The 25769-nt window shown below is 46.8% G+C and overlaps 1 protein-coding gene across 1 annotated transcript in view; it reads left to right on the forward strand.

Annotated features, from left to right (window-relative positions):
* Window positions 1–19010, forward strand: part of HSD17B3 (hydroxysteroid 17-beta dehydrogenase 3) — a 53746-nt gene extending 34736 nt beyond the window's left edge. The window contains exons 4-10 of the mRNA XM_025358897.1: window positions 1245–1352; window positions 2662–2729; window positions 4341–4376; window positions 7885–7919; window positions 9037–9169; window positions 12799–12948; window positions 18748–19010. Of these exons, the coding sequence (XP_025214682.1) occupies window positions 1245–1352; window positions 2662–2729; window positions 4341–4376; window positions 7885–7919; window positions 9037–9169; window positions 12799–12948; window positions 18748–18858 (641 nt within the window). The 3' untranslated portion in view covers window positions 18859–19010. The remainder of the gene's footprint in view (window positions 1–1244; window positions 1353–2661; window positions 2730–4340; window positions 4377–7884; window positions 7920–9036; window positions 9170–12798; window positions 12949–18747) is intronic.
* Window positions 19011–25769: the final 6759 nt, after the last annotated feature.

Consider the following 25769-nt stretch of genomic DNA (forward strand, 5'->3'; position numbering starts at 1 on the left):
AATGTTTTATTATTATGATTTGCTCTGAAGTGTTCTTTTGTTAATAATGATAATCATATTTCTTTTGGGACCTTTCAATTTTAATAATTATTAATTTAATAATTAATAAACTCTTTAACTCAAAGGGATGAGACGTTAGTTCTGGAGACTTGTGAAGACTATGGTGGGTTGTCAGGGGTGAGTCTTGTCTCCTTGGGGGAGATCTGGGACAGGAGATGGGTGTGGGAGGTGTGGGCTGTGCAGTCACACTGTGGAGCACAGTGCCCTTGAACCCATGAATTCTGCTTTTGTTCTGTGTCTGGATATCAGAAGTAACTTTGACTAGGACTGAGACAATCCTCAGTGTTTGCCTCACGATGCTGAAATGTGCTTCTTATCATCCTTTTGAAAAGTAAGTAGTGTCTTTGTCCTGAAAGCATTGTCCACCCCCAAACTATGCCTCAAGATTGCTTGACCCACAAATACCAGCTAACTCCAAAGCAAAGCAGCTCACCAAGCCACTGGTAAACTCTGCTTGTTGCTTTCACATCTGCCGGAAAACTCTCACAGAAGGCAAGTGAACACAGAGTAGTGGGGAGTGCATTGAACTTGGAGTGACCAGAGAGTGGACGGTCTTGGGTATGTCAGTTAGCTTCTCTGAGCCTTCATTTTCTCCTCTGGAAAATGAAAACCATAATGTCTACTTTAGAATGTGGTAGGGACGATGACCATAAGACATCGTATATGTAAATGCTCTGTGAGTGCTAAAGCATTGGACACATACAAAGAGTTGGTGGGTCTGTGTGGAGAAGACTTGACACTTGTGAGCAGAGGCAGTGTCAGACCTTGCTTTTACAGCTGTCAGTGCAGCAGAGTCACTCGGAGGTGTGGTAAGCAGGTGGCTGGCTGGGCTTCACCCACAGTTTCCAACACAGTCGGTCTGGGGTAGAGCCTGAGAATTTGCATTTCTGACAAGTTTCCCTGTAACCCTGATGCTGTGGTTTGTGGACTCCACTTTGAGAACCGCTGCAGTAAATCTATCTTAATGCATATACGTGTCCCTGCAGTAACTCTTAGAGACACGTAGAAACCACCATTCACCAATCTCTTAGCACCTCCCAGCATTTACCCAGCGCCATCTCCCATTTCTGTTTGGGGCAATGGGCTGTCCTCTTCAATGTCTGCTCAGGTAATACAGGAGTACTTCACAGGCAAGGGGGCATCTGGATCCCTGTTCATTGAAAAAACTGTTGTCTCTCATGTAGAGCGGACTACAGGGAGGAGTGTGAAGATTATACAAGCAGATTTTACCAAAGATGACATCTACGAGCATATTAAAGAAAAACTTACAGGCTTAGAAATTGGAATTTTAGGTGAGTAAATTGCAAGATGCAAAACTTGTTGTAATACATCAGTGAAATAACCTGGCACTGATTAGTGACACCTGATTATTTCATGGTGATTTATGCTGAAACCATGACTAGATTTTAAGCTATAGCATTAAGTTGAATATCAAAGCACATTTCTTCTAGAGGCATCACTGAATAAAAAATTTATATATTGGTTTGGAATGTATCAAACATACATATTTCAACCCCCAACTATATTTTCTTTTTTAAATTTGAGATGGAGTCTCACTCTGTCGCCAGGCTGGAGTGCAGTGGTGCGATCCGGGCTCACGGCAACCTCTGCCTCCCAGGTTCAAGCGATTCTCCTGCCTCAGCCTCCCAAGCAGCTGGGATTACAGGCGCCGCCACCACGCCCAGCTAATTTTTGTATTTTTAGTAGAGACAGGGTTTCACCATATTGGCCATGCTGCTCTCAAACTCTTGACCTTGTGATCCACCCGCCTTGGCCTCCCAAAGTGCTGGGATTACAGGTGTGAGCCACCACACCCAGCCGGACTGATTATATTTTCTAATATTAAAATGAATTTTCTTTTATGGAACTGGTGTTGGCATTTGGCAGAAAAAGAATCCCAGAAACATTAGCCTAAAGGAATTAGTTTAGCAAACAAACATTACTGTGATTAATCCGTGAAATACTATAGTTAGTTGAGAATTGACTCTTTCTTATTCAGAGAACAATATAGTATTTGTTTCTGTAATGATTTACAGACAAGCTATTTTATGGCCACGTGCACAGTGCAGTGTTTATAGTATACATAGAAGAAAGTCAAATTGGATTTCTAAACCTTCTGCTGAATTTTAAAGATAATTACATTTTTATATATGAAAGTGTACAGTATATCATTGCAGAAAAATTGGAAAGAATAGACAGGCTGATAAAATAAATAGGAATCTCTTAAAATCTCAATACTCTGAGATAGCCTTTTGGTGCATACTTTTCTAATCCTAAACACACACATATTTTCAAAACCAGAATTATACATATGTGCTGTTTTGTCATATATTTAAAAAAAACTTACATCATGCATCTTCTCCCATGTAAACAGCCCAGTCATAGTTTTTAATGACTACACTGTATTCCAACGTATGACAACCCCATGATTCATTGACGGTGTCTCCTACTACGGGACAAAATTTTCCCTCCAGTTTCCTCACTGTTATCAAATCACACTGTGATGAGCAACCTTACATGTCAATCTTTTTGTACAGGTTTCTTTGGGAAAATCTCGCACCTGACATTCTGACACATTTTTGTTTTGCTTCTTTCTGCCAGTCAACAATGTCGGAATGCTCCCAAACCTTCTCCCAAGCCATTTCCTGAACGCGCCAGATGAGATCCAGGTAGACTTGTGCTCTTCTGTGCATACCGTCCTCTTACCCCGGTTCTGGGTCCCCTGGCTGGGTAACGAGTCAGGCCCGGGAAGGAGCGATGGAAGCGTGCATCCGGCCGAAATCCTGGACTGTGTGTATTCAGGCCCCCTTTTCTCTTCACCTGAGCACTCGATCCATAGACCACTTTTCGTGATATCTCTGGGATATGGACATCTTCCTTCTTCTCTGCACATCAAAACTTACCTGTCCATCGTCCCATTCTTCTGGGGTGCTGCACTCCACTTTATAAAGCGTAATTCTGCCTAACACATTCGCAGCTGTGACCACACATGGGAGAAGACCAGCTCTTTGGCTTTCTCTGTCTTCCCAGGTACCAAGATTTGTTTAACTTTTAGTGTGAGGGAAGTACGTGACACAAACTCTGTGGCTGGCAGGACTGTAAGTTCAGTAAGCTTGACTCAGACCCATGGCTGCCGTTGTTGGTTGGGAGTACATTTTTAACGGATTTAACAGTTCCTTTTTTTTTTCTTTTTGAGATGGAGTCTCCCTCTGTCGCCCAGGCTGGAGTGTAGTGACATGATCTCGGCTCACTGCAACCTCTGCCTCCTGGGTTCAAGCTATTCTCCTGCCTTAGCCTCCTGAGTAGCTAAGACGACAGGCATGCACCACCATACCCAGCTAACTTTTGTATTTTTAGTAGAGATGGGGTTTCACCATGTTGGTCAGGCTGTTCTCGAACGCCTGACCTCAGGTAATCCGCCCGGCTCGGCCTCCCAAAATGCTGGGGTGACAGGTGTGAACCACCGCGCCCGGTTGCATTTAACAGTTTTTGAAGGCACAATTTGTTGACCCTTCCTTAGGCCCTGACCTTTGGAGTCACAGGGCTGCACCAACCTGAGCAGGCCCTCATGCGTCCATCCCCCACTTCTGCAGGTATCCTGCAGTCCTGGGTAAGCCCTGAGTCTGCTGCCCCGGGTGATAATGCCAGACTGCTTGGGCGCTGCTGCACATCCTCACCAAACTCCTCTCAGGACCACACATCTCCTGTGTGGGCTCTGTCTCCCACACTCTGTTTCTGGCACAAGTCTATGTCTCTCCAGGAAGCAAGTTCCAGGCTTGCTCCTCTGCCTGTGTCTGTGTTTGTGCTAGTGTCTGTGTCCATCCTCTTTTCCTTTCTCTTTATCTTGGGTGATTCTAGTGGGTTCTTTACCTGCCCTCCATAGCCCAGAACCTCTACCTTATATTATACAACCATCTGCCTTTCTGTTCTCCTAGACTCACATATGCTAACCCCTCTTCCTCCAGCTGGGAATGGAATAGCTGTCTTTGAAAAACCGTATCTATATTCCTCCGGTAATATAGTTCCAAGTTTTCCCGGAAACTCTTAATTGACGTCTAGTCAACATGACATAGGTACAGAAGGACAGAATGGGAGTCAGATGTTTCTTGATGCTAGTGCATGCTTGCTGGAAGTCAGTTAGGAGCCTAATTTGCAGGGTGAATGATGAAACCGCTCAGACATGCACTTTTGCCCTCTTCATGGTTCTTTAGCACTGACTACTTTCCAGGAGAATTTCTCTAATCATCCAGCTGATGTGTGGTTGTGATTATTTATTACAGAGCGTCATCCATTGTAACATCACCTCCGTAGTCAAGGTATGTGATCAATATATGTGCGAAATGCATTAACATGTAGTAGCTGTTGAAGTTTGGCAACTCAGGAGAATTGTGCCCGTCCACTGTAGAAGCAGCATTCTTTGAAATCGAACCGCACTTAGTTGAGAGGCCATGTCGTGGTCTTGTAATTGTCTTGTTCTGTTTTTCATCTAGAAAATACAGTCATGGATTCAACTCTCCCTTGTACCTGGATTCTATTTCTGCTTTCAGTTTTGTCACATGTCGGAACATATTAAGCTTGATGATGCTGAAACGTATTCAGGATTCCAAGGCAACTTAAAAAAAATTAGTCTCTTCCTCTAATTTTAGGCTTTGTAGATAGAGGAGAGCTCACTTTGGAAAACTGACGGAGGGCATGGCTTACATTTTCTGAACTTTTGTTGTTCAATAAATATTTGTTGAATCAAAGCTCAAGTTCATCTGTGTTCTGGTTCCAGCACAGCTACTAATTAGTTGGACGGCATTGGACAAGTTATGTAGACCCCTTGAACTTGAGGTTCTGCATCTGCTATTAAAAGGCTGTGGATCGGCTGGGCGCGGTGACTCATGCCTGTAATCCCAGCACTTTGGGAGGCCGAGGCGGGTGGATCACGAGGTCAGGAGATAGAGACCATCCTGGCTAACATGGTGAAACCCTGTCTCTACTGAAAATACAAAAATTAGCTGGGTGTGGTGGCGGGTGCCTGTAATCCCAGCTACTTGGGAGGCTGAGGCAGGAGAATCTCCTGAACCGGGGAGGCAGAGGTTGCAGTGAGCCGAGATCACACCACTGCACTCCAGCCTGGGCGACAGAGCAAGACTCTGTCTCAAAAAAACAAAAAACAAAAATAAAAATAAAATGGCTGTGGATCAAGACATGTCTTAGGCACCATTCAGCATTCAAGTTCTTTGATGAGGGTCAGCTGCACAAAGATGTATAGCACGAGTCCCTCAAAGCTATCCTATATAGACGATTTAGAGAAAGGTACTGTTGGCCGGGCGCGGTGGCTCAAGCCTGTAATCCCAGCACTTTGGGAGGCCGAGACGGGCGGATCACGAGGTCAGGAGATCGAGACCATCCTGGCTGACACGGTGAAACCCCGTCTCTACTAAAAAAAGACAGAAAACTAGCCGGGCGAGGTGGCGGGCGCCTGTAGTCCCAGCTGCTCGGGAGGCTGAGGCAGGAGAATGGCGTGAACCCGGGAGGCGGAGCTTGCAGTGAGCTGAGATCCGGCCACTGCACTCCAGCCTGGGCGGCAGAGCGAGACTCCGCCTCAAAAAAAAAAAAAAAAAAAAAAAAAAAAAAAGAGAAAGGTACTGTTTAAGAATGGACACAGCTTGCGGCTGCATGACTTGGTGAGTAGACGAGGATTTTGTGTGAATGACGTGTTCCCCCTTCCTCTGGGGACAGAGCCCTCTTCCTCTACTAGGGCACGTGGCTTTTGAGTCAGCTCTGAGCTCCCCACCTGCACTAACCCCACAGCTGTGCACCTTGCTCAGTACACAACATTCACAGCTGTATATGGCAGCCTCGGTGACCACTCTGGAAGGTCAGTGGGACTGCAGGGATGAGTAAAGTCTAATTCCTGGTTTCAAGGAGCTGGGACCCTGGTTGGAGAGAAGCAGAAGGCTCAGTCTCACCCGTCTGAGCACCGTGGACTGACAGTAGCGGAGGACAGATTTCCCAAAGAAAACCAGGCTGCTGTTAAGATAAGGAGGGGAAATGGAGGCAGAGTAGACAAAAAAAAATTGTTTTTCAGGTGGATAAGTTGAGCTGACAATAACTGTTGGTTGTTTTTCTGTAAGCACGCTGGCATTTTATGGTTTCCTGCTCAGTTGCTACGGGGTACACACATCCTTTTACGCTTAGCAATGGATGGCTTCTTGGAACCCCCAGCTGATGTAATTATGAGTTTTGTGTGTCTAACTGTCATCTGCAGCCTCACCACTAAAGTCTTTCACGTTATTTTACAACTGACCTTTTAGTCTTGGGCTGTTTGACCATAGGCATTTCCCAAATGTACTTGACAACCCTCTGACTCCTTTAGCAGAGAAATGCTTTGATTTGTTTTAAAAAATTATGTATTGATAAACACTAAGTTCCCTAAGTAACAAATAAAATAAATTGAAGTTTAGCTTCTAAGTATAGCATGCCCCGGTGAACCTTGCTGGTTAGAAGCGTGACTAGAGAAGCTGCACTATTTCAAAGCAGCCATCTGGAGACGGTCGAGCGCTCTTCGGGGCAGGGATGGGAGAATATGCGTTTGAAGGCAAAGGGAAGCTGGAATAAGAAACTGAATATGGGAAGCCTTGAGGCAGGGACCCACAAGATTCAGTGTTGTCTCTCTAATTAGGATCGTTCAGCCAATGGGGCTAGTGAGTTCATTCGGGAGGCTTTGAGGCAATGTGGGTGCTGGCTGAAAAGGCTTATACAATATCCCTAGGACGTCATTCACCGAAAGAGGGCTGACACCATCTCGCCCCTCATCCTCCCTCTTCTTCCTCAAAATCCAGTGTTCCACAGGCAGCCTAGTGGTTCTAGAGAGCCCCCGCCCCCCACACTGCCCTGGCCCCCTGGTCCCCCAGCAGCCAAGACGTTCCCTGGAGGCTCTGAGACAGGCTGGGGCCTGGCCTGGGAGCCCGCACCTGTGAGGAGCTGCTGCAGGGCCCCTAGACAGCATCGAGAAATGGGCGGCCTGTGTCTTCCGGGCCCCAGGTGCCTTGATGCCTCTGCCCCTCTCCTTTCACTTGGGTCCCTTGTCTCAAACCTGCTGCAGTCAGGGTCTGCTCCAGGCCTGCCAGGCCTGATTCTGGTCAATCCTACCTCAGAGAACATTTCAGTCCATGGGGTTGCCTCTTCCTTCGTTTGTAGAATGTGTACCTTGTAATTTTGAAACAAAAAGTTCTTTTAGGCTCCCGAAATGGCAGAGAAGACCTTTTCAGGGGTCTGTAGGCTGGGAGGGGGAAGGGGCTGCTCAAGGCTCTTGTAATTCCGATACACAGGAGCAGCCGCGCGCTGTGTGCACAGAGCTATTTCACAGCCCATCAGCTGCATCAGCGGCTGCTGTTGAGTGGAAGAGGCGTTCTTCTCTCTGCAGAGTTTTGTTAGGTTTCCGCATAGCTCCCCAGTTCCAACTCATGGCCAGTCCACTTTGGCCTGTCCGGCAGAATGAAGAGTATCATGGGAACCTCAGTGTCGGTCCCACAGCCGTAAGCCAATTCGCCCAATTTTTCACTGCCCTCTTTTTCCAGGAAGACATTAGCTTTAGGGGGAAGAAACCAGAGGCCCCAGAACAGCCTGTCATTTGTCTCGGTTGGCTGCTGTGGGTTCCAGCCAGACTCTAATGTGGCCAGAGTGACCTCCAATGAGTGCCAGCAATTTTCAAGGCCTTCTGAGAAGATGAGGCTCTTTCCCAGCTTCCTCCCGCGCTCCCTTCCCCATTCCATCCCGCCCCCTTGCACTGCTACTTAGTTCCTTGTCGGGCTTACCTGTGGCCTTCTCTTGTAGATGACACAGCTAATTCTGAAACATATGGAATCAAGGTAAGGCCTTCTTCAAAAACGTGTGGAGCACATGGCCTCCCTGCCCTGGCAGTCAGCTAACTCGGGGACTGGGACACAGAGTCCACCTGGCTGTGCTTTCACAAACGGTAACAGCTACGATGAAAGCACATGGTGATTATGGGAAAAAAACATAACGTTCCGGGCCAGGCCAGCTCTGCAAATAGACAATCTCACGTGAAGGTGAAATTAACAGTATCGGAGGGAGGAAGACAAGGGCAGTTTCAACACGCACTGGATTAAAGAAAAATTAACTAATGTTGAGTGTAAAAGAAAACTTCAGAAGTTGTCCTGAGATCGCGGCCATCTCTTTGTTAGGAATTTCAGCTTTTGTCAGAAAGAATACTCCGGTTTACTGTGAAAATGGCCGCTCTGTCAGCTCCTCCACTGATTGCATATTTATGTCACCCTATTCCAATGCGCGTTTGGGAGGTGGTTTTTCTCAGGTGGTGTCGTTAAAAGCAAATGCTTGATAGCTTATCTTCCCTAGAGGGAGAAGGGGCTTGGCGTTGGATTCTAACTTGCAGTTTCTTGTCCCCTACTCCTCTATCGAATCCGTCTGATTGGGAGGGATTAAGGATACTGAATTTCAAAAGGACAAGTGAGGCTCCTGGAGACTGGCATAGGGTATCTGTGTGAGCAGGTCCTGGACTGTGAAATTCTACCCAAGACAACATTCCAGCATGTGACATCTGTCCTGCTGTGGGTCCGTGAGGCCAACGGGACCGGCAGCTCATGTGGTCACATTTAGGGGAGAAGGATTCCCTCCCGTTAAATCCTGAGCTGAGCTGGTTATCAGTATCTTGGTGGAGAGACCGCAGCTGTAGGAGGGCCTCAGTCTCCAGGAGCAAGCCCCTCACATTGTGTGACGTCACATAACTGCCCGGTGGCATCTCTGTGCGGCGGAAATTCAGACATCGCTGCGTGGCGCCCTCCGGGGGAAGGCGGGGCAAGTTCACTCACCGTTCCTAGAAGCAGAGCCCCCAGCACCTGCGGAAGCCTGGAAAGGGCAGAGTCCGGCAGTGTTCACACTGTTTTCTTTGTACCCAAGGTCGGGTAGGCAACAAAGCCATGGGAACTTTGCTTCTTTGCCTTTCAGGCGGAAAGGTCTCATCCTGAACATTTCTTCCGGGATAGCTCTGTTTCCTTGGCCTCTCTACTCCATGTACTCAGCTTCCAAGGTGAGTGATGTCATGACTTCCAAGTCTCTTCCTTCTGCCTCATTTCTCCCAGTTGGCAATTTCCTTTGATCATCTGGCAAGTTGATGGAAAGGTTTGCCTGGAGACGCTCGCATATGTGCAGGGCTGAGCTAGTCACTGGGAAGCCCAAGAGGAAATTAGAATAAAGCCCTTGCTCCCAGCACATGAAGGAAGCCCTGCGGTGCACGACCCGGCCAGCCTCTGGGGATGCCAGCCCCGCTCACCTCCTCCGGGAGCCCTCGCCGTCTTCCTGCTGACAAGTGACACTGTAGCTTCCTTCCAGACTGGGCGGTCTGGCCTGACTATGCGCTAGTCATAAACACAGCCTGAGGAGGAGGGAGTGCTCTAGGAAGGAGGTTAATACATGCAGTGGCCCTAGGGATGGGTTTATTCCAAAACAGACATTCTTGCTGAGTGGGGGACCCTCTTCCCAGACCAGGGGATGAAGTGCTAACTCCCATCAGGACAAGCTGGTTCATTTTTCCCCTTACTCTCTTTCTGCCCCACTCTCCAGCTTCATGAAGGCATATTTGACAAAAATTGTGTCTATTAACAGTATGCAAGGTGATATTTTGATATATGTATNTGCTTCATCTGAGCAGACATTAGGGTCGGCTGTGGCTTTTCCTCTTTGACCCCAGCACAGGACACAGGCTTATGTGGGAGGAATTCTGGAGAAGAAGCAAACAAAACAAAACTGGGCACTTGATCCGAGTTTGAACGAGGGAAGGGGCTAGTCACCAGGGGAGGGGTCCATCTGTGGTGGGCCACGGAGGTCGCCACACTCTGGTTCTCGAGCAGGTGAGGAGGAGGCACTCTGCTTCCCTTCCCCCTATGTCGTGGAGATGACCTGTCCTCACCTGGGCAGAGCTGGGCTGTCACTGCCTGCTGCAGGCTGAGCAATGTGATTCCTCAAGTGTCAGTGATTTATTTGTGCTTTGTTCAGCAACAGAGTTAGAGTTAGGTAGTTTCTGGAGTGTAGAATAAACAGAGTTTTTGTGTTGTTTTGTTATTGTTGTGTGGGAAGAAGTTTTACAATATCCTATTAGAAATGGAGAAAGGCACATTCAAAATTATATCTTGGAAATTATTGCTGCACACACTGATTTTCAATTAAAATATCCAGTGAGAGTATTTTAGGTGGCTGTTCCTGTAAACCAGCCAGCTACAGGGTAAAGCTTATTAAGTAGGCAGATATGAGTTAATGGTAGGAATTTGGCCAATAATATCATTTCTGAGCCATAGTGAGTGGTTGTAACAGCATTGCCACCGTGTCACAGTCCCTTTTTCTGCCATGCAGAAGCCGTCTGACCCATCGGAGGGTCCTGCTTCCATGCTGGGGTCTCCATGCTCCCATCCCAGCTGAAGCTGGGGTTTCCCTTTTGCAATGCTGCAACTCTGTCTGGGCTAAGTTTGCTGCAGTAAAAAATAACCCCTAAAATCTTACTGGCTTAAAACAACAAAGTCCTATTTTGCATTCACGCGACACATCCACTGTGGGTTCACAGAAGACGTTAGCTGACTGTGTTGACACAGGGCCCCAGGCTATGGAGCAGCCGACGTGCCAGAGGAAAAGGAGTGGGAAGTTCTAGTGGGTCCTGCTTTGACAATGAAGTGCTCTGGCCCAGAGATGACACATGTCACCTCTGTTCATAAATCACTGGCCTAATCTGGTTGCACGGTCCCACACAGCCACCGGGGGCCAGGAAGTGCGATTCTATTATGCGTGTGTCTGGAAGAAGAAGGAACCAGGAATCCTTGGTGATTTCTAAACATGAATGATCATCACAGCCACCTGCTTCCTAGCCTTGTGACCCTCAGCAGCATCTTATCTTGATCCTCAGGGCGCAGCTGCAGAGGTAGTGGGTACCATGGAGCAGCAGGGTCAGGAGGAGATGTGGGTGGGGAAATGGTGTCCCTTGTCTCTTCCCTGATGCAGAGATCTTGGGGGTGCTCTTCTAGCAAGGAGGAGAAGGTGAAAAGACTGTGATCTTTCAAAAACCAATTGGCCTCTCCGAACGCACACATAGTTGGTGCTCAATAAATACTTGCTGAATGAATGAGAAAGCATGTACTGTGGAGCTGGGTTTGAATTTCATCCCAGCTCTGCCACTTTTCATCTGAGTGATCCTGGTCAGCTTGTTTAAACTCTGTGAGCCTCAGTTTTCCCATCCATAAAAAGGGGCTTATAATGCCTGCTTATATCTCTGGGTTATAGTAAAGATCTAATGAGGAAATAGGTACATATGTTTAAACAATATTTATTGAGCCCCTATTTTGTACATACAGATGTTTTGTCAACCCCAAATCACTTAAGAATGAAAATACTTATCATTACTTCCCTATCTGGAAACTGTGGTGGAGAAAGCACCCTCCTTACATTTCTCAAAGAGTAATACTTTGAGATCCTTGGAAGAAAAGTGTTATACAAATTAATCATGCTTTAATTTCCATAGGAACCTGCTCATTTGGATTAACTGACTCATAATTGGGTTCAGTTATGAAACAATGTAATTCCAAATGTGTGATGTGAAGATAAATAAAACCAAAAAAACTTTTGTGGATTTTTTTTTTTTACTTTTCCTTCCTTCCTTCCTTCCTTCCTTCCTTCCTTCCTTCCTTCCTTCCTTCCTTCCTTCCTTTCTTCTTCCTTTCTTCCTTCCTTCCTTGACAGGGTTTCACTCTGATGTTACCCAGGCTGGAGTGCAGTGGCATGATCTTGGCTCACTGCAACCTCTGCCTTCCAGGTTCAGTGGATCCTCCTGCCTCAGCCTCCTGAGTAGCTAGGACTACAGGCATGTGCCACCGTGCCTGGCTAATTTTTCTGTTTTTAATGGAGATGAGGTTTTGCCATGTTGCTCAGGCTGGTCTTGAACTCCTGGGCTCAAGCAGTTGTCCAGCCTTGGCCTCCCAAGGTGCTGGGATTACAGACGTGAGTCATCATGCCGGCCTTTTTTCTTTCTAAAGATGCCAAACCCTTTGTTCTCGGAATAAGGTAATAAAACCCTATTACGAATCCCCGTGCCAGGCCACAATGTGGTTAGACCACAGGTGGAAACATGGTGTTGGGTTTTTAGGGCACAATGTGTGATTGTTTTTCTTACCACAACAGGAAAAGGTTATGAGGTATGTGCCACTCTTGGTTCCTAACTGAAGTGTGAAAGTGGGAATCCAAAGTGCTTTCAGTTGCTCCAACTTTGGTTATATGTATTAGAAACAAACTTCTGAGGTAGAGTTGCCAGATTAAATACAGGACCTCCAGTTAAATTTGAATTTCAGATGCCTATGAATAGTTTTCAGTATGAGTATGTCCCATGCAATACTTGGGACACGATTGTGCTGAAGTGATTTTCATTGTTTGAACTTCAGATTTAACTGGACATCCCATATTTTTATTTGCTGTCTTGCAACTCGGTTCTGAGAGACCCGAGTTCTTCCCGTTCACGCTGTGTGTTGGGCAGGGCATTTGGGCCACCTGAGAAACCAAATTTTTGATTCCCAGCTCTGTGCCAGTTCTGTGCCTTTTTCCACTGAAGATCTTAAAACCTTGCCTAGGAAGAGAAGGGTCGGGAAGTGGTGGGACGGGGTCTTGAGTGTTAATTTCTGAGTCTTCTTCTGGAGTGGATTGCTTCTGTGCCACGGTCTTTGTTTCCCGTTGTAGGTGCTGACCCCATATGCCGTCTCAACTGCAATGACAAAGTATCTAAATACCAATGTGATAACCAAGACTGCTGATGAGTTTGTCCAAGAGTCACTGAATTATGTCACAATCGGAGGTGAAACCTGTGGCTGCCTTGCCCACGAAATCTTGGTAATTGATAACTTCTCCTTTTCTTGAAGCCAGGGAGGGAGGACACGCAGGTGGCCCTGGCAGGGCTGGGCTAGCTCTTCCTTGCTGCTGGAACACTCATCGATGCGTTGGGTATGCTCCCAGCAGTAAGATAGGCAGGGACAAGGACTATGTGGCAAGGTGGGGAGAAGCCGGAGCCTGGGAGCTCAGCCTCTAGATAACCCCCAAGTTGGCAAGTCTCATTCTTGGCTGCCTCCCTCCTCCCTCAGAAAGTAAAGTGGCTCCCAGGAGCTCTTGAGCAGGGAAGACCAAGATATATGGTGCTTCCACGTGGGGGCTGCTGTCTTCTCTGACCCTCTATTCCAGTCAATGTCCAGTCCAGGGAAAAAAGCAAAACCAACACAAACCACTTTGCTGTGTAGCGTTTGACTTCTATGGTATAAATACTCCCAGCATGGCTGAGTTTAAACCACTGGCATGACGCCGTGTGCGTGAATTCAGGAGTGCGTGGTGCATAGTGGGCTCTCTCTTTTTTAATGTTAATTTTACTTTAAGTTCTGGGATATATGTGCAGAACGTGCAGGTTTGTTACATAGGTATACGTGTGTCATGGTGGTTTGCTGCACCTATCAACCTGTCATCTAGGTTTTAAGTCCCACGTGCATTAGGTATTTGTCCTAATGCTCTCTCTCCCCTTGCCCCCCACCCCCCGACAGGCCCCAGTGTGTGATGTTCCCCTCCCTGTGTCCATGTGTTCTCATTGTTCAACTCCCACTTATGAGTGAGAACACGCGGTGTTTGGTTGTCTGTTTCCGTGTTAGTTTGCTGCGAATGATCACAGCGGGCTCTTATGAGTGAGTACAAGCCAGCTCCAGCACCTACAGATCCAGCATATGGCACAAGAGGCTCTTACCAACCACTCCTGGGCTGCTTTTTTTTTTTTTTTTGAGACCGAGTATCAGTCTGTCCACCAGGCTGGAGTGCAGTGCCGCGATCTCAGCTCACTGCAACCTCCACCTCCTGGGTTCAAGCGATTCTCCTGCCTCAGTCTCCCAAGTAGCTAGGACTACGGGCGCCCGCCACCATGCCCAGCTAGCTTTTGTATTTTTAGTAGAGATGGGATTTCACCAAATTGGCCAGGATGGTCTCGATCTCCTGACCTCGTGATCTGCCCGCCTCGGCCTCCCAGAGGGCTGGGATTACAGGCGTGCGCCACCGCACCTGGCCTGGGCTGCTTTTAAAAACAAACACAAACATGAAACAAAGGTAGACTTGAGTATTGCTCACTAATACTGAAACAAACATAACATTGGCATGGCTCCAACTCCAGTCCCACCAAAGAAAGTTAGATGGGGTTTCCTCACTTACCCACCGTCTGCCAGCTTCCTCCTCATTCCCACTGGCTTTTCTCCTGTGGGAATTGGAACTCTCTTTCTCTCTCTCTTTCATGGGTGCTAGAAGGATTTATGGCTCCATGTGCTAAGTCTCCCAAAGCATTCCTTTATCTGCTGGGACTTAAAGAAGACTCTGGCAAGAGATATTGAATTTTCTTTTTCTTTTTTTTTTTTTTTTTGAGACAGAGTCTTGCTCTGTCGCCCAGGCTGGAGTGCAGTGGCTCGATCTTGGCTCACTGCAAGCTCCGCCTCCTGGGTTCACGCCATTCTCCTGCCTCAGCCTCCCGAGTAGCTGGGACTACAGGCGCCGCCACCTCGCCCGGCTAATTATTTGTATTTTTCGTAGAGACGGGGTTTCACTGTATTGGCCAGGATGGTCTCGATCTCCTGACCTCGTGATCCGCCTGCCCCGGCCTCCCAAAGTGCTGGGATTACAGGCATGAGCCACCGCGCCCGGCTAGATATTGAACTTTCTTACATGATTACTTAATATTTTTGTGTAGAACCTCAACAATGTGCAGAATCACCAGTGTGACTCACACGACAAAGCAGACACACAGAGCGAAAATAAGGTCTTTAGTTTGTCTATTGCTGATCTGGTCTTTTTCCAGACCACTACTTGCTGCAGGAAATTTCATCAAATGTCCAATGAGTCTAAACTGAGTTTGATCTCGTCATCTGAACTGGCCATTTAGGAAATGTACTCTCAGTCTGTTATTCAGGGAGAAGTGTTCAGTCTTCCCTGGACCCTCCCTTCTTCCTGCCCCTCCCACTTAGGTGGCGCTGGGAGAGGATGCCTTGTGGTCCCTGACGGTCCTTCCGTTGTGTGGGCTGGTGTCCTGGGTGGCTGTTCACCTTGCTGAAGTTTATGTCTGTGGAGGATGAGGGAGATGAACCTTTCTGTCCTTTTCACTTGGCCAGTGGATGCCCTGACGAGGCCTCCCCAGCTACTGAGGGCAGCAGACTGCTGCACCTGCCACATCCCCCTCCAGCTACAGGCACAAGGTCCATCTGTAGCTTGGATCCATAGAGACCTCTGGCTCTTCTTATCTCTACATCAGCACCAACGTGGACCTGAGGGAAGCTGGGAAAACCAAATCTCAGCACCTATCTCCCCATGCTGAGATAATTTCCTGTGGTTACACTCCAGTGGAGTGGGGGCAATGGCCCCTTCTTTCCCCTCCGTGCCACCCTTACTCATGAATCACTTCTCCATCCTTCATGCGCCAGGCCTTATCCTTCAGCCCCCAGCCTAGGCCCAGAGCTCACATCGAACAGAGGACACACTTCTGAACATGCCTTTCTCTTTCTCTCCTCCCACTTCCCACTCTCTCCAGTGTTTGTTTGTTTGTTTGTTTGTTTTTAATGGAGTCTCGCTGTTGCCCAGACTGGAGTGCAGTGGTACAGTCTTGGCTCACTGCAGCCTCTGCCTCCCAGGTTCCAGCAATTCTCCTGCCTCAGCCTCCTGAGTAGCTAGGATTACAGGTGTGCACTGCCACACGTGGCTAAATTTTGGATTTTTAGTAGAGACAGGGTTTCACCATGTTGGCCAGGCTGGTCTCCAACTCCTGACCTCAGGTGATCTGCCTGCCTCGACCTCCCAAAGTGCTGGGATTATAGGCCTGAGCCACCGCGCCCGGCCAAAACTACACATTTCTTGTGCACTTTCTTGGTGTCACAGCTTAGCCCTCTCAGTGGGGATGGCGTCCCTTCCATCTTCAGGAGCACGCTGTGACCTTAGTCCTCCAGGATGCTGATGGCTTAAACAGAACTCATCAGCGTCTGAAAAATGTTTCCTTGTAGGTAAAGAAACATTTTATTTTTATAGAAATAGAATAAAATTTTATCTTGACACAGGGTGAAAGTTGAATATTTTATTTAATTTTGACATAGCTAGGTTGCCCAGGCTGGAGTGCAGTGCAGGATTGCAACTCACTGCAGCCTCTTCGAACTCCTGGGCTCAAGGGATCCTCCCACCTCAGCCTCTGCCGAAGCTGGGACTATAGGCACATGCCACTACATCCAGCTCATATTTAAACTGTTTTTATAGAGGCTGGGGCTCGCGTTGTTGCCCAGACTGGTCTTGAACTTCTGGGCTCTAGCGATCCTCCTGCTTTGGCCTCCCAGAGGGCTAGGATTACAGGTGGGAGCCACCGTGCCTGGCCGGAGTATTTTCTTGACCTTTCCTTCAAACAGTTGCCAAGAACAGACCAGGAAAAGGAGTTTTTGTGCCTGGTGAAGCAGGAGAGAAAATAAATGAAAATACATTAATCATTAAAGCCAATTTCGAGTTTGCCAGGATTTAGAAAGATCATTGTATCTAAACAGAGAAGCAATCATGTAGAATCAAATGGTAAATAAGTGACCCGTTTATTACCAAGAGGCCAGGCAAAGATAGCATGCCCTCCACCTGCAGGGAACATGGGGCTGGGACCGAGGCAGGGATGGAGCCCCCACCTACAGAGACCCTGTCGCGCTTGGAGGCTTCATGCACGCTGCCTCGCTTAGTTGTACTAATAATCTTGGGAGATAGGTCTTAGAGCCGCCCTTTTACAATGGAGGAAGACAAAGCTCAGAGCGCCAACAGCTGGCCCATGACCACCCAGCTGGTAATGGTGAAGCTAGAATTTCAGTCCACTTTTATCTGCGGCCACAGCCTTTTCTGGCTCTTACATGGCCCTTCCAGGATGGGAGGGGGTAGACAAAGATGGAGATGGAAGAGGGACTCTTTTAGGACTTTTTCAAGGGGGCTGGAATTTTAATTTATGTTGCTTATTTTCTTTATGGCTGACCTCACTATGCCAAAACATTTTGTTCAGGACAGAGCTACTGAAAGGGCTTGATGTTGCTGTGAGATAAGAAAGCTCGGAGAGAAAAATGAAGTCCTTGAGGAAGAAGCTGTGTTGATTCAGCGACGTGGCTAGTGGGAGGAGAGGTCAGCTTTGGCTCCCAGAAGCTGTCATTAGTCCCTTGTCTTCGAATATCTCAGAGGAATGTAGAGGTCTGAGGATCTGAGCTGGCTGACGAAACATGAATAACTCCCCTCAAAGCTCAAGTTTTCCTCTGGGTGGAATCCCGTTGCTCTGTAGGGAGTAGGTAGATTGAGGCATGCTGGATTAATAAAGTCATGCTGTGAACAAAATGATTGCTTCCGGGATCCTGGCCCCCAGAACTGTGGAAGACACAGTTGCAGTTTGGTGGCAAGGAATCTTTCAAGGCCTGTACCTTGAAAGAATCTTTCTACAGCCTGAAATGCGTTGAGCTGAAGGCTTCCTCCTCTTTGAAAAGCAAGTGCTGCATGTCGATAACCCACACCTTTCTGTGACTGACTTCCATTTATCCAGGCTTCACGTATTTGTCTGGCACCTGCTATGCCTTGGAGTTGTGCCAAATGATGGAAAGCATTTCTGATTCTTTCCTGGATCCTCACATTTATTTATTTATTTATTTATTTATTTATTTATTTATTTATTTATGACAGACTCTCGCTCTGTCACCCAGGCTGGAGGGCAATGGTACGATCTCAGCTCAATGCAACCTCTAACTCCTGGGTTCGAGCGATTCTCCTGCCTCAGCCTCCTGAATAGCTGAGACTACAGGCATGCATCACCATGTCTGGCTAAGTTTTGTATTTTTAGTAGAGACGGGGTTTCACCATGTTGGCCAGGCTGGTCTCGAACTCCTGACCTCAAGTGATCCACCTGCCTTGGCCTCCCAAAGTGCTGAGATTACAGGTGTGAGTCACTGCGCCTGGCCCAGGATCCTCATTTTAACAGAAGCTTGGTAGAAAGGACTTGAAGACAAGGGGGGACATACTTACTAAGAGAAAGAGTAAGTCAGGAGGTGGTTAACACAGAGTTCTCTTCATTTAGAATTTCCAGGCCAGGCACGGTGGCTTACACCTGTAATCCCAGCACTCTGGGAGGCCAAAGCAGGAGGATCACTTAAGCCCAGGAGTTTGAGCACAGCCTGGGCAACATAGTGAGACCCCGTCTCTGAAAAAAAAAAAAAAAAGAAAAAAATTAGCCAGGCATGGTGACACACTCTTATGGTGCCAGCTACTCAAGAGGCTGAGGTGGGAGGATCCCTTGAGCCCAGGAGGCTGAGGCCGCAGTAAGTTGTGATCATGCCACTGCACTCCAGTCTGGGTGACAGAGCAAGACCTTGTCTCAAAGAAAAAAAAAATTCCTTAGGGCTGATCCTACTAGGTCGTCCAAAGGAGTTTAAAAGGACTGGCTCCTTTGGTGTCTGAGAAAACCTTATGTGCTGAGAAAGTGTCACGAGACCCTTAAACTTTATCGATGACATAAAAGGTTCTGGGGCTCCACTTTAGTAGTCACAAATAAATGTTTTTAAAGACCACAAAGATGAACTGAGGTACTTGTCATTCCTTCCTCCCCAACACTGACGCTTCTCTCTGTTTAAGGCGGGCTTTCTGAGCCTGATCCCGGCCTGGGCCTTCTACAGTGGCGCCTTCCAAAGGCTGCTCCTGACACACTATGTCGCGTACCTGAAGCTCAACACCAAGGTCAGGTAGCCGGGCGGCGAGGAGTCCAGCACAGCCTTCTCCTCACCAGTCCCATGCTGACTGAAGAGGACCAGAGGAGCAGACAGCACTTCAATCTAGTCCGCCGAAGATGGAGGGGCTGGGGTCACACAGGCTTAGAATACACATTTTTTGCCACTTTACTTGAGTCGGAAGATCTTTGGGAAAGTTGCGGTGCCCGTCCGTGCTGTCGTCCGGAAGTGCTCACCTGTTCTCAAACAGGGTTCCTGAAAGACCCAGGAAATTGGTGTGAACCAAAAAGTGTCTGAGACAGATCTCAATCATTTAGAAAGTTTACTTTGCCAAGGTTGAGGATGTGTACCTGGGAGGCAGGTTGGTGCCTTTCTCCAGTGATGATTTTGAAGGCTTCAATATTTAAAGGGAGAATATTGGGGAAAGAAGAAGAACCTTTGGAAAGGTGTGAGGAGATAAGAGACAAGCGGTTACATTCTTTGGAGTCTTTGATCAGCCTTTCACCAAATACACAATTCACCTGTGGGAGGGGGTAGAGGATACGTCACTTATGCTTTGTGTAGCTCAGTGACTACTTTCTTACATCAGAGGAAGCAATCAGATATGCACTTGTCTCAGGTGAGCAGAGGGATGACTTTGAGTTCTGTCCTTTGTCTCCATCCTGTGAAGATAAGTGATCCATTTACATTGTCAGGATAAAATTCAACAGATCCATTTTAGGGTAAAGATCTTGGGACACACAAGGAAATTTCCTAGGGGGCAAATTGCGAGGGAGGTCTGTAGCTTTTTTTCTTTGTAGTCATCTTATTTAGAACTTAAATGGGAGGCAGGTTTGCCTGACGCAGCTCCCAGCTTGACTTGTCCCATTGGCTTAAGGATTTTGGGGTCCCAAGATTTTTTACCTTTCACACTGAACAGAGGAAGACGTCAGGCAACAGTTACATCAGGCCAGTTTCTGGTCTCCTCCCAACCCATATCAATGAATGCAACACCAGCTTTATCTAATTATTTATGTTTGGGGTTCTATGTAAGACTGTTGGTAAAAACAAAAACATAGGATAAGATACTCAAAATGTTTAAAAACCCTTGCTCTAAGGCAGGAGTTGGTAACTAGAAATGAGGTTTCTGAGGGTCTCCAACTCTTGGGGTGCTGGGGACACATGGAGTGATGTGTCCAGCCCTAGGTCTAGAATTATCTGAAGGACGGTACCCTTACATGTCCGGAGATTGAGGGAGTTGTTGGCTGGGACCCCAGCTGGGGCTGTCACACGAAGCCCCTATGCAGGGCCTCTCTGAGTGGCTGCTTGGTCTTCCTCACAGCTTGGTGGCTGCCTTCCAAGAATGAGCGTCCCACAGAAGATTGGGAGGAAGCTGCACTGTCCTGTATGACTTAACCCCGGAAGTCATGTGGCATTGTGCCCAAGCCCTCCCAGATTCAATGGGAGAAGATGCACAACCTGCCATGGGAAGAGTGTCAGACGGAATGGTGGATATTGTCATGCCCATCTTTAGAAAATATGTTCTCCATTCATTAATCTTAGCATCTAAGTGTTTGTCCTAGCATCTACCTATTATGATGAATTACTTGGCCTTTCCACTGGCACCAGAGCAACTTATAAAAGTGTAGACATTGTGTTTCTAGAACCTTCCAATCAAACCCTGGTGAATTGGCCTTTCAGGAACAACCTCTACAACCAGCTACTTAGGTGAGAACAGAGACACACGTCAGCTTCAATGGCCTGGGGCAGATACTTAGAGGTAAGTTTTAGCTGTGTGATACAGGGGTTTCTAGTGTATTAATTCTAGCTTGACTTGCACGGTTGTCCAACAAGCTTCTTGAGGGTCCTTAAAGTAAGAGAGAATTTCCTAACAGTAAAGGCCCCAAGACATTGAACTGATTTCTTATGAAACGAGGGCAGAAAAATTCCGTATTTTAAGATCTTCATCGTTATCATCATTAGTAGTAGATAACAGCTACCATTCGTTGAACACTAATTGTAGTCAGGGACTATGTAAAGCCTCATAACAACTGAGGTAGGTACTATTAGTATTGCCTTCATTTTACAGATGAGGAAACTGAGGCACAGAAAACTTACCCATGTGTGTGGGTTCACTTGACCAGTGAGTGGCAGAGCTGGAGTTTCTCGCACACCTCGGCTAAAGCAGAACAGTAGAGCCCTACGTCTGGGCTAAGTTTATTTAATCGAAATTAATGGCAAGGGGTGAACGCCCGTGCCCTCAACTTTGTATATTTCACTCTCACTTGTGGAGGCAACAGGAGGGGAGCCGGGCTTCTGCAGCCAGGCCCATATGTCTGGATTTCAACACTGACCACCTTGCAAATTTACTGTCCTCTGGGAATCATTCAGGAACAGGGAGGCCTGCCAAGTTTCACTGACCTTTTGTTTCTGCGGAAGAGTCCTGGGCTCTGGTTTCTTGCCTGATTCTCTTATCTTTGGAGGGCTTGGGACCCCAGGGGCCAGCCGCAGAAGCCGGCCGTTTGGATAGACGTGTTCCTTCTGCGTCCTTGCAGCCGTCCATCTGCGCTACCTCCCGGGAAGCCGAAGGCCGCAGCGTCCCTTTCGGGTGGCACCGGGAGCAGGAAAACCAGGTGATCACGGGCTGCTGCTCCTGCAGCATTGGCAGCTGGTGCTCGGGCGGCTCCCTGGGGTGGCATCCCTTTCTTGCTCTTGTGGATGGGAACCAGGGCACCCCACTTCAAAGACGCTGTAAGCCCGGGCTTACCAGAGAGAGCCGAAGACTCCAGGGCCAATTTCAATCAGTTTCTTGTGCTTCTCCTGCCAAAAGGGATGATTGTCCCCGCTGTGGCTCATCCACTGTGCGGGGGGCTCCGCGGGCCTGACTCGCTACCGCCCTCTGATGTCCTGGGAGAGAAGCTCTTGGGTCTCTCCTGCCTCACCTGGTAGAAATGTTAGAACAGAGGCTAATTCGGGCAAAGAAATCTCTCCATGCTTTGAGCTGCTTTGTGTGTGTGCGCAAGGGGCAGGGTCGTTAAGAAAGAAGGAAAAGGAGGCGAGAGGAGGAAAGGACCAGTTTCAGTTTCACAGGCTCTGGCAAGGTGCCTGAGAGAGTGCCAAGCCCCTTAGCGTCTTCGGGCTCTGGTTCCCTCATCAGGAAAATGAGAAGGTTTTATACCTGATTTATCCTTTTTTATTCAGCTCTTGTAGTCTATAAATCTCCAGTAAGTTGTGGAAATAAACTGTCTTTTAAAAATCTTTAAAAAACAATTTTCCTAATTAGATACACAGGGTAGAAAATATAAAAACTACAGAGAAAACATCAGAAAATAAAAATCCCAGCGTTATCCCACCATCCAGAATGAACCACTCTTCACTGATTGTGAATCTCCTTTTATAATTTTCACCTGTGTGTTTTGTGTGTGTGTGTGTGCTTGTGCGTCTTAGATTTTACATTCTGCCTTTCCTCTTAAGATTAAAGCATATTTCCTCGTGATAGTAGCTATTCCAAAGATGATTTATAATGTTTGCTTAATATTTGTTCATAGTACTGAACATAATTTATCTTACCATCCCTTTTTTATGTACATTTAGGTGTTTTCTGATTTTAAAAATCTTATAGGCTAGGCACAGTGGCTCACACCTGTAATCTCATCACTTTAGGAGGCCAAGGCAGGATAATTGCTTGAGCCCAGGAATTTGAGACCAGCCTGAGACATAGTGAGACCCCTTCTCTACAAAAAATAAAACTATTAGCCAGGTGTAGTGGTGCACATCTGTGGTCCCAGCCATCTGGGAGGCTCAGGCAAGAGGATCTCTTGAGCCCAGGAGATGGAGGCTGCATGAGCTGAGATCATGTCACTGCAGTCTGGGCAACAGAGTGAGACCCTGTCTCAAAAAACAAACAAACAGACAAACACACACCCCCACAAAACCTTATAACAACATCCGTCCTTGTATGTGCATTTTCTTGTTGTGATGTTTCAACTTCTTTTTATACTTTAATTCACATACCATATGGGTTACCCATTTAAAGTATACAATTCAGTTGTTTTTAGTATAGTCACGGAGTTGTATAACCATAACCATCATCAACTTTAGAAGAAGTTTAGAATATTTTCATCACCCACATGGAAACCTAATACCCATTAGCGGTCACTCCCCATTCCATACCCAAACCCCCCAGCCTTAGGTAACCATTGACGTATTTTCTCTCTCCATTGACTTGCTTATTCTGGACTTTTTTATTGACTGATTGATTGATTGATTGATTGAGATGGAGTCTCACTCTGTCGCCCAGGCTGGAGGGCAATGGTGCAATCTCAGCTCACTGCAACCTCCACCTCCTGGGTTTGAGCGATTCTCCTGCCTCAGCCTCCCAAGTAGCTGGAATTACAGGAGTGTGTCACCACACCCGGCCAATCTTTTTGTATTTTTAGCAGGGACAGGGTTTCACCATGTTGGCCAGGCTGTTCTTGAGCCCCTGACCTCAGGTGATCTGCCTGGCTCAGCCTCCCCAAGTGCTGGGATTGCAGGTGTGAGCCACCAGGCCTGGCTGCATTCTGGACTTTTAATGCAATGAATATAACATGTGGATTTCTGTTTTTGGGTTTTTCCACTTAACACCATGTTTTCAAGGTTTGTCTATGTCATAGCATGTATTAGTACTTCAGTCCTTTTTTATTGCTGAATAATATTCTATTGTATGAAGAGACCACATTTTATTTCTTAGTTCATCGGTTGATGGACATTTAGATGGTTTCCACTTTTTGGTTATTGTAAAGAATGCTGCTGTGAACACTTGTGTACAAGTTTTTGTGCAGGTATATGTTTTCATTTCTCTTGCTTATTTACCTGGGAGTAGAATCGCTGGGTCATGTGGTCACTCTGTGTTTAACCTTTTGAGGAAATGCCTCACTGTTCCAAAGTGGCTGACCATTTTACGTTACCACCAGCAGAGGGTGGCGGTTCCAATTTCTCTATATCCTCACCAGTACTTGTTATTTTTCTGTCTTTTTGGTGATAACTATACTAGTGGGTATAGGAAGTGGTATCTCGTTATGGTTTTCATTTTCATTTCCCTGACAGCTAACGATTTGAGCATCTTTCATGGGTTTATTGGCTGTTTGTATGTATTCTTTGGAGAAATGTATACTGAGATGCTTCATTCATTTTTAAAATGAGGTTGTTCGTCTTTTCATTATTGCTGCATGTGCATTACCAATTATTTCCTCAGAGTAGGATTCCTGGATAAAAAGTTTAATTTATTTGCTTTTTTTTTTTTTGAGACAGAATCTCACTGTTGTTGCCTGAGGTGGAGTGCAATGGCGCAATCTGGGCTCACTGCAACCTCCGCCTCCTGGGTTCCAGCAATTTTTCTGCCTCAGCCTCCTGAGTAGCTGGGACTACAGGCGCCCACCACCATGCCCGGCTAATTTTTGGATTTTTAGTAGAGACGGGGTTTCACCATGTTGGCCAGGCTACTCTCAAACTCCTGACCTCAGGTGATCCACCCACCTCGGCCTCCCAAAGTGCTGGGATTACAGACATCAGCCACCGCGCCTGGCCAAAAAGTCTAAATATTTTTGAGTCTCCTTATATTTATTACCAAGTGATTTCTAGAAAAGTTGTATGAATATACACCTCCATCTTAGCAGTGGTTCTCAACTGGGGAACAATTTTGTCCCCCAGAAGACATTTTGCATTTTTTGCAAAAACATCTGGCAACGTTTTTGGTTGTCACAACTCAGGGAAGGAGAATCTCCTGGCATCTCTCACTGATAGAGGCCAGCGATGCTTCTGAACATCCGACAGGGCACAACACTGCCCCTACCCCCAAATGACACAGAATTATCTGGATCCAGATGTCAGTATTGCCAATGTGGAGAAACTTGACCTGCAGTTAATGGGGGTGCCCACCTCAATATTCCGTTGTTTTCATCCAATCTTTCTTTTAGAATTATGTTAAATCCTACCTGGCCAATGATTATCATTATACTATTGAATTATTCTCCTTTGGACCAGCATGTCTTCTCTCACTAAAAGCTGGGGTGTGAGATATTCAACTCACTCCCACAAGTATCTGTTAAAGCCCACTGTGGGTTATTTATTGCTAGAAACAGAGCAGGGTGCAGAAAATCAACAAGACAGTAACTCGAGGGCTGTCATGATAGTGATGAGTTATTACTATCTTCAATAGCTAATATATGTTATACACATGTGCACGTCCACTCATCACTGCACACCATGAAGTAAGTATTGTATTCGTTAGATTTGAGTTCAGTTGTGGACTTACAGTTGTATAGTAGAAACTTCAACAGTGGCTTATAAAATGAGAATGTTTATTTCTTTTTGCATAAAAATCCATAGGTAGGGAGTCCAAGGCAGGAATGGCAGCTCCGCTCCAGGAAGGTTTTAGGGCCCCTGTCTACTTACCACCACTCTGTTCCTGTGGTGTCCAAGATAGTGGTGGCTGCATCTCCAGTCAGCACAGCCACATTCAAGACAACAAGATGTAAGAAAAAAAGGATGATGAAAGAGAAGCAAAGAGTGTGTGCCTGTTTTATTTTAAAGAAGATTCCTAGAAGCTGTCACATGATGTACTCTTATTTCTCACAGGGAGAGTTCAGTTGCACACCCACACCTAGCTGCAAGGGAGGCTGACATTCTGTAAGACTGTACACACATCTCAATACTTTGATTACTGGGAAAAAGGGATAACAGATAAAGGGGGAAGCAACAGCAGCCTCCGCACAACTTTTTCCTGGCCCTCAGAGGTAAGGACATGGAAGCTCAGGGACATTAAATTGCCTTCAGTTACATAGATTAAAAATGCTAGACCTGAGACTTGACCCCAGCTCTGTCTAAAAACAAAGTTCATATTTGTTTGTTCTCCTGCTCTGTCACCTCACCTTTCGCTTAATATTTTAATGAACTACCAATACATCAGTT

This window comes from Theropithecus gelada, chromosome 15 (assembly GCF_003255815.1).
Source record: "Theropithecus gelada isolate Dixy chromosome 15, Tgel_1.0, whole genome shotgun sequence".
NCBI lineage: Eukaryota > Metazoa > Chordata > Mammalia > Primates > Cercopithecidae > Theropithecus > Theropithecus gelada.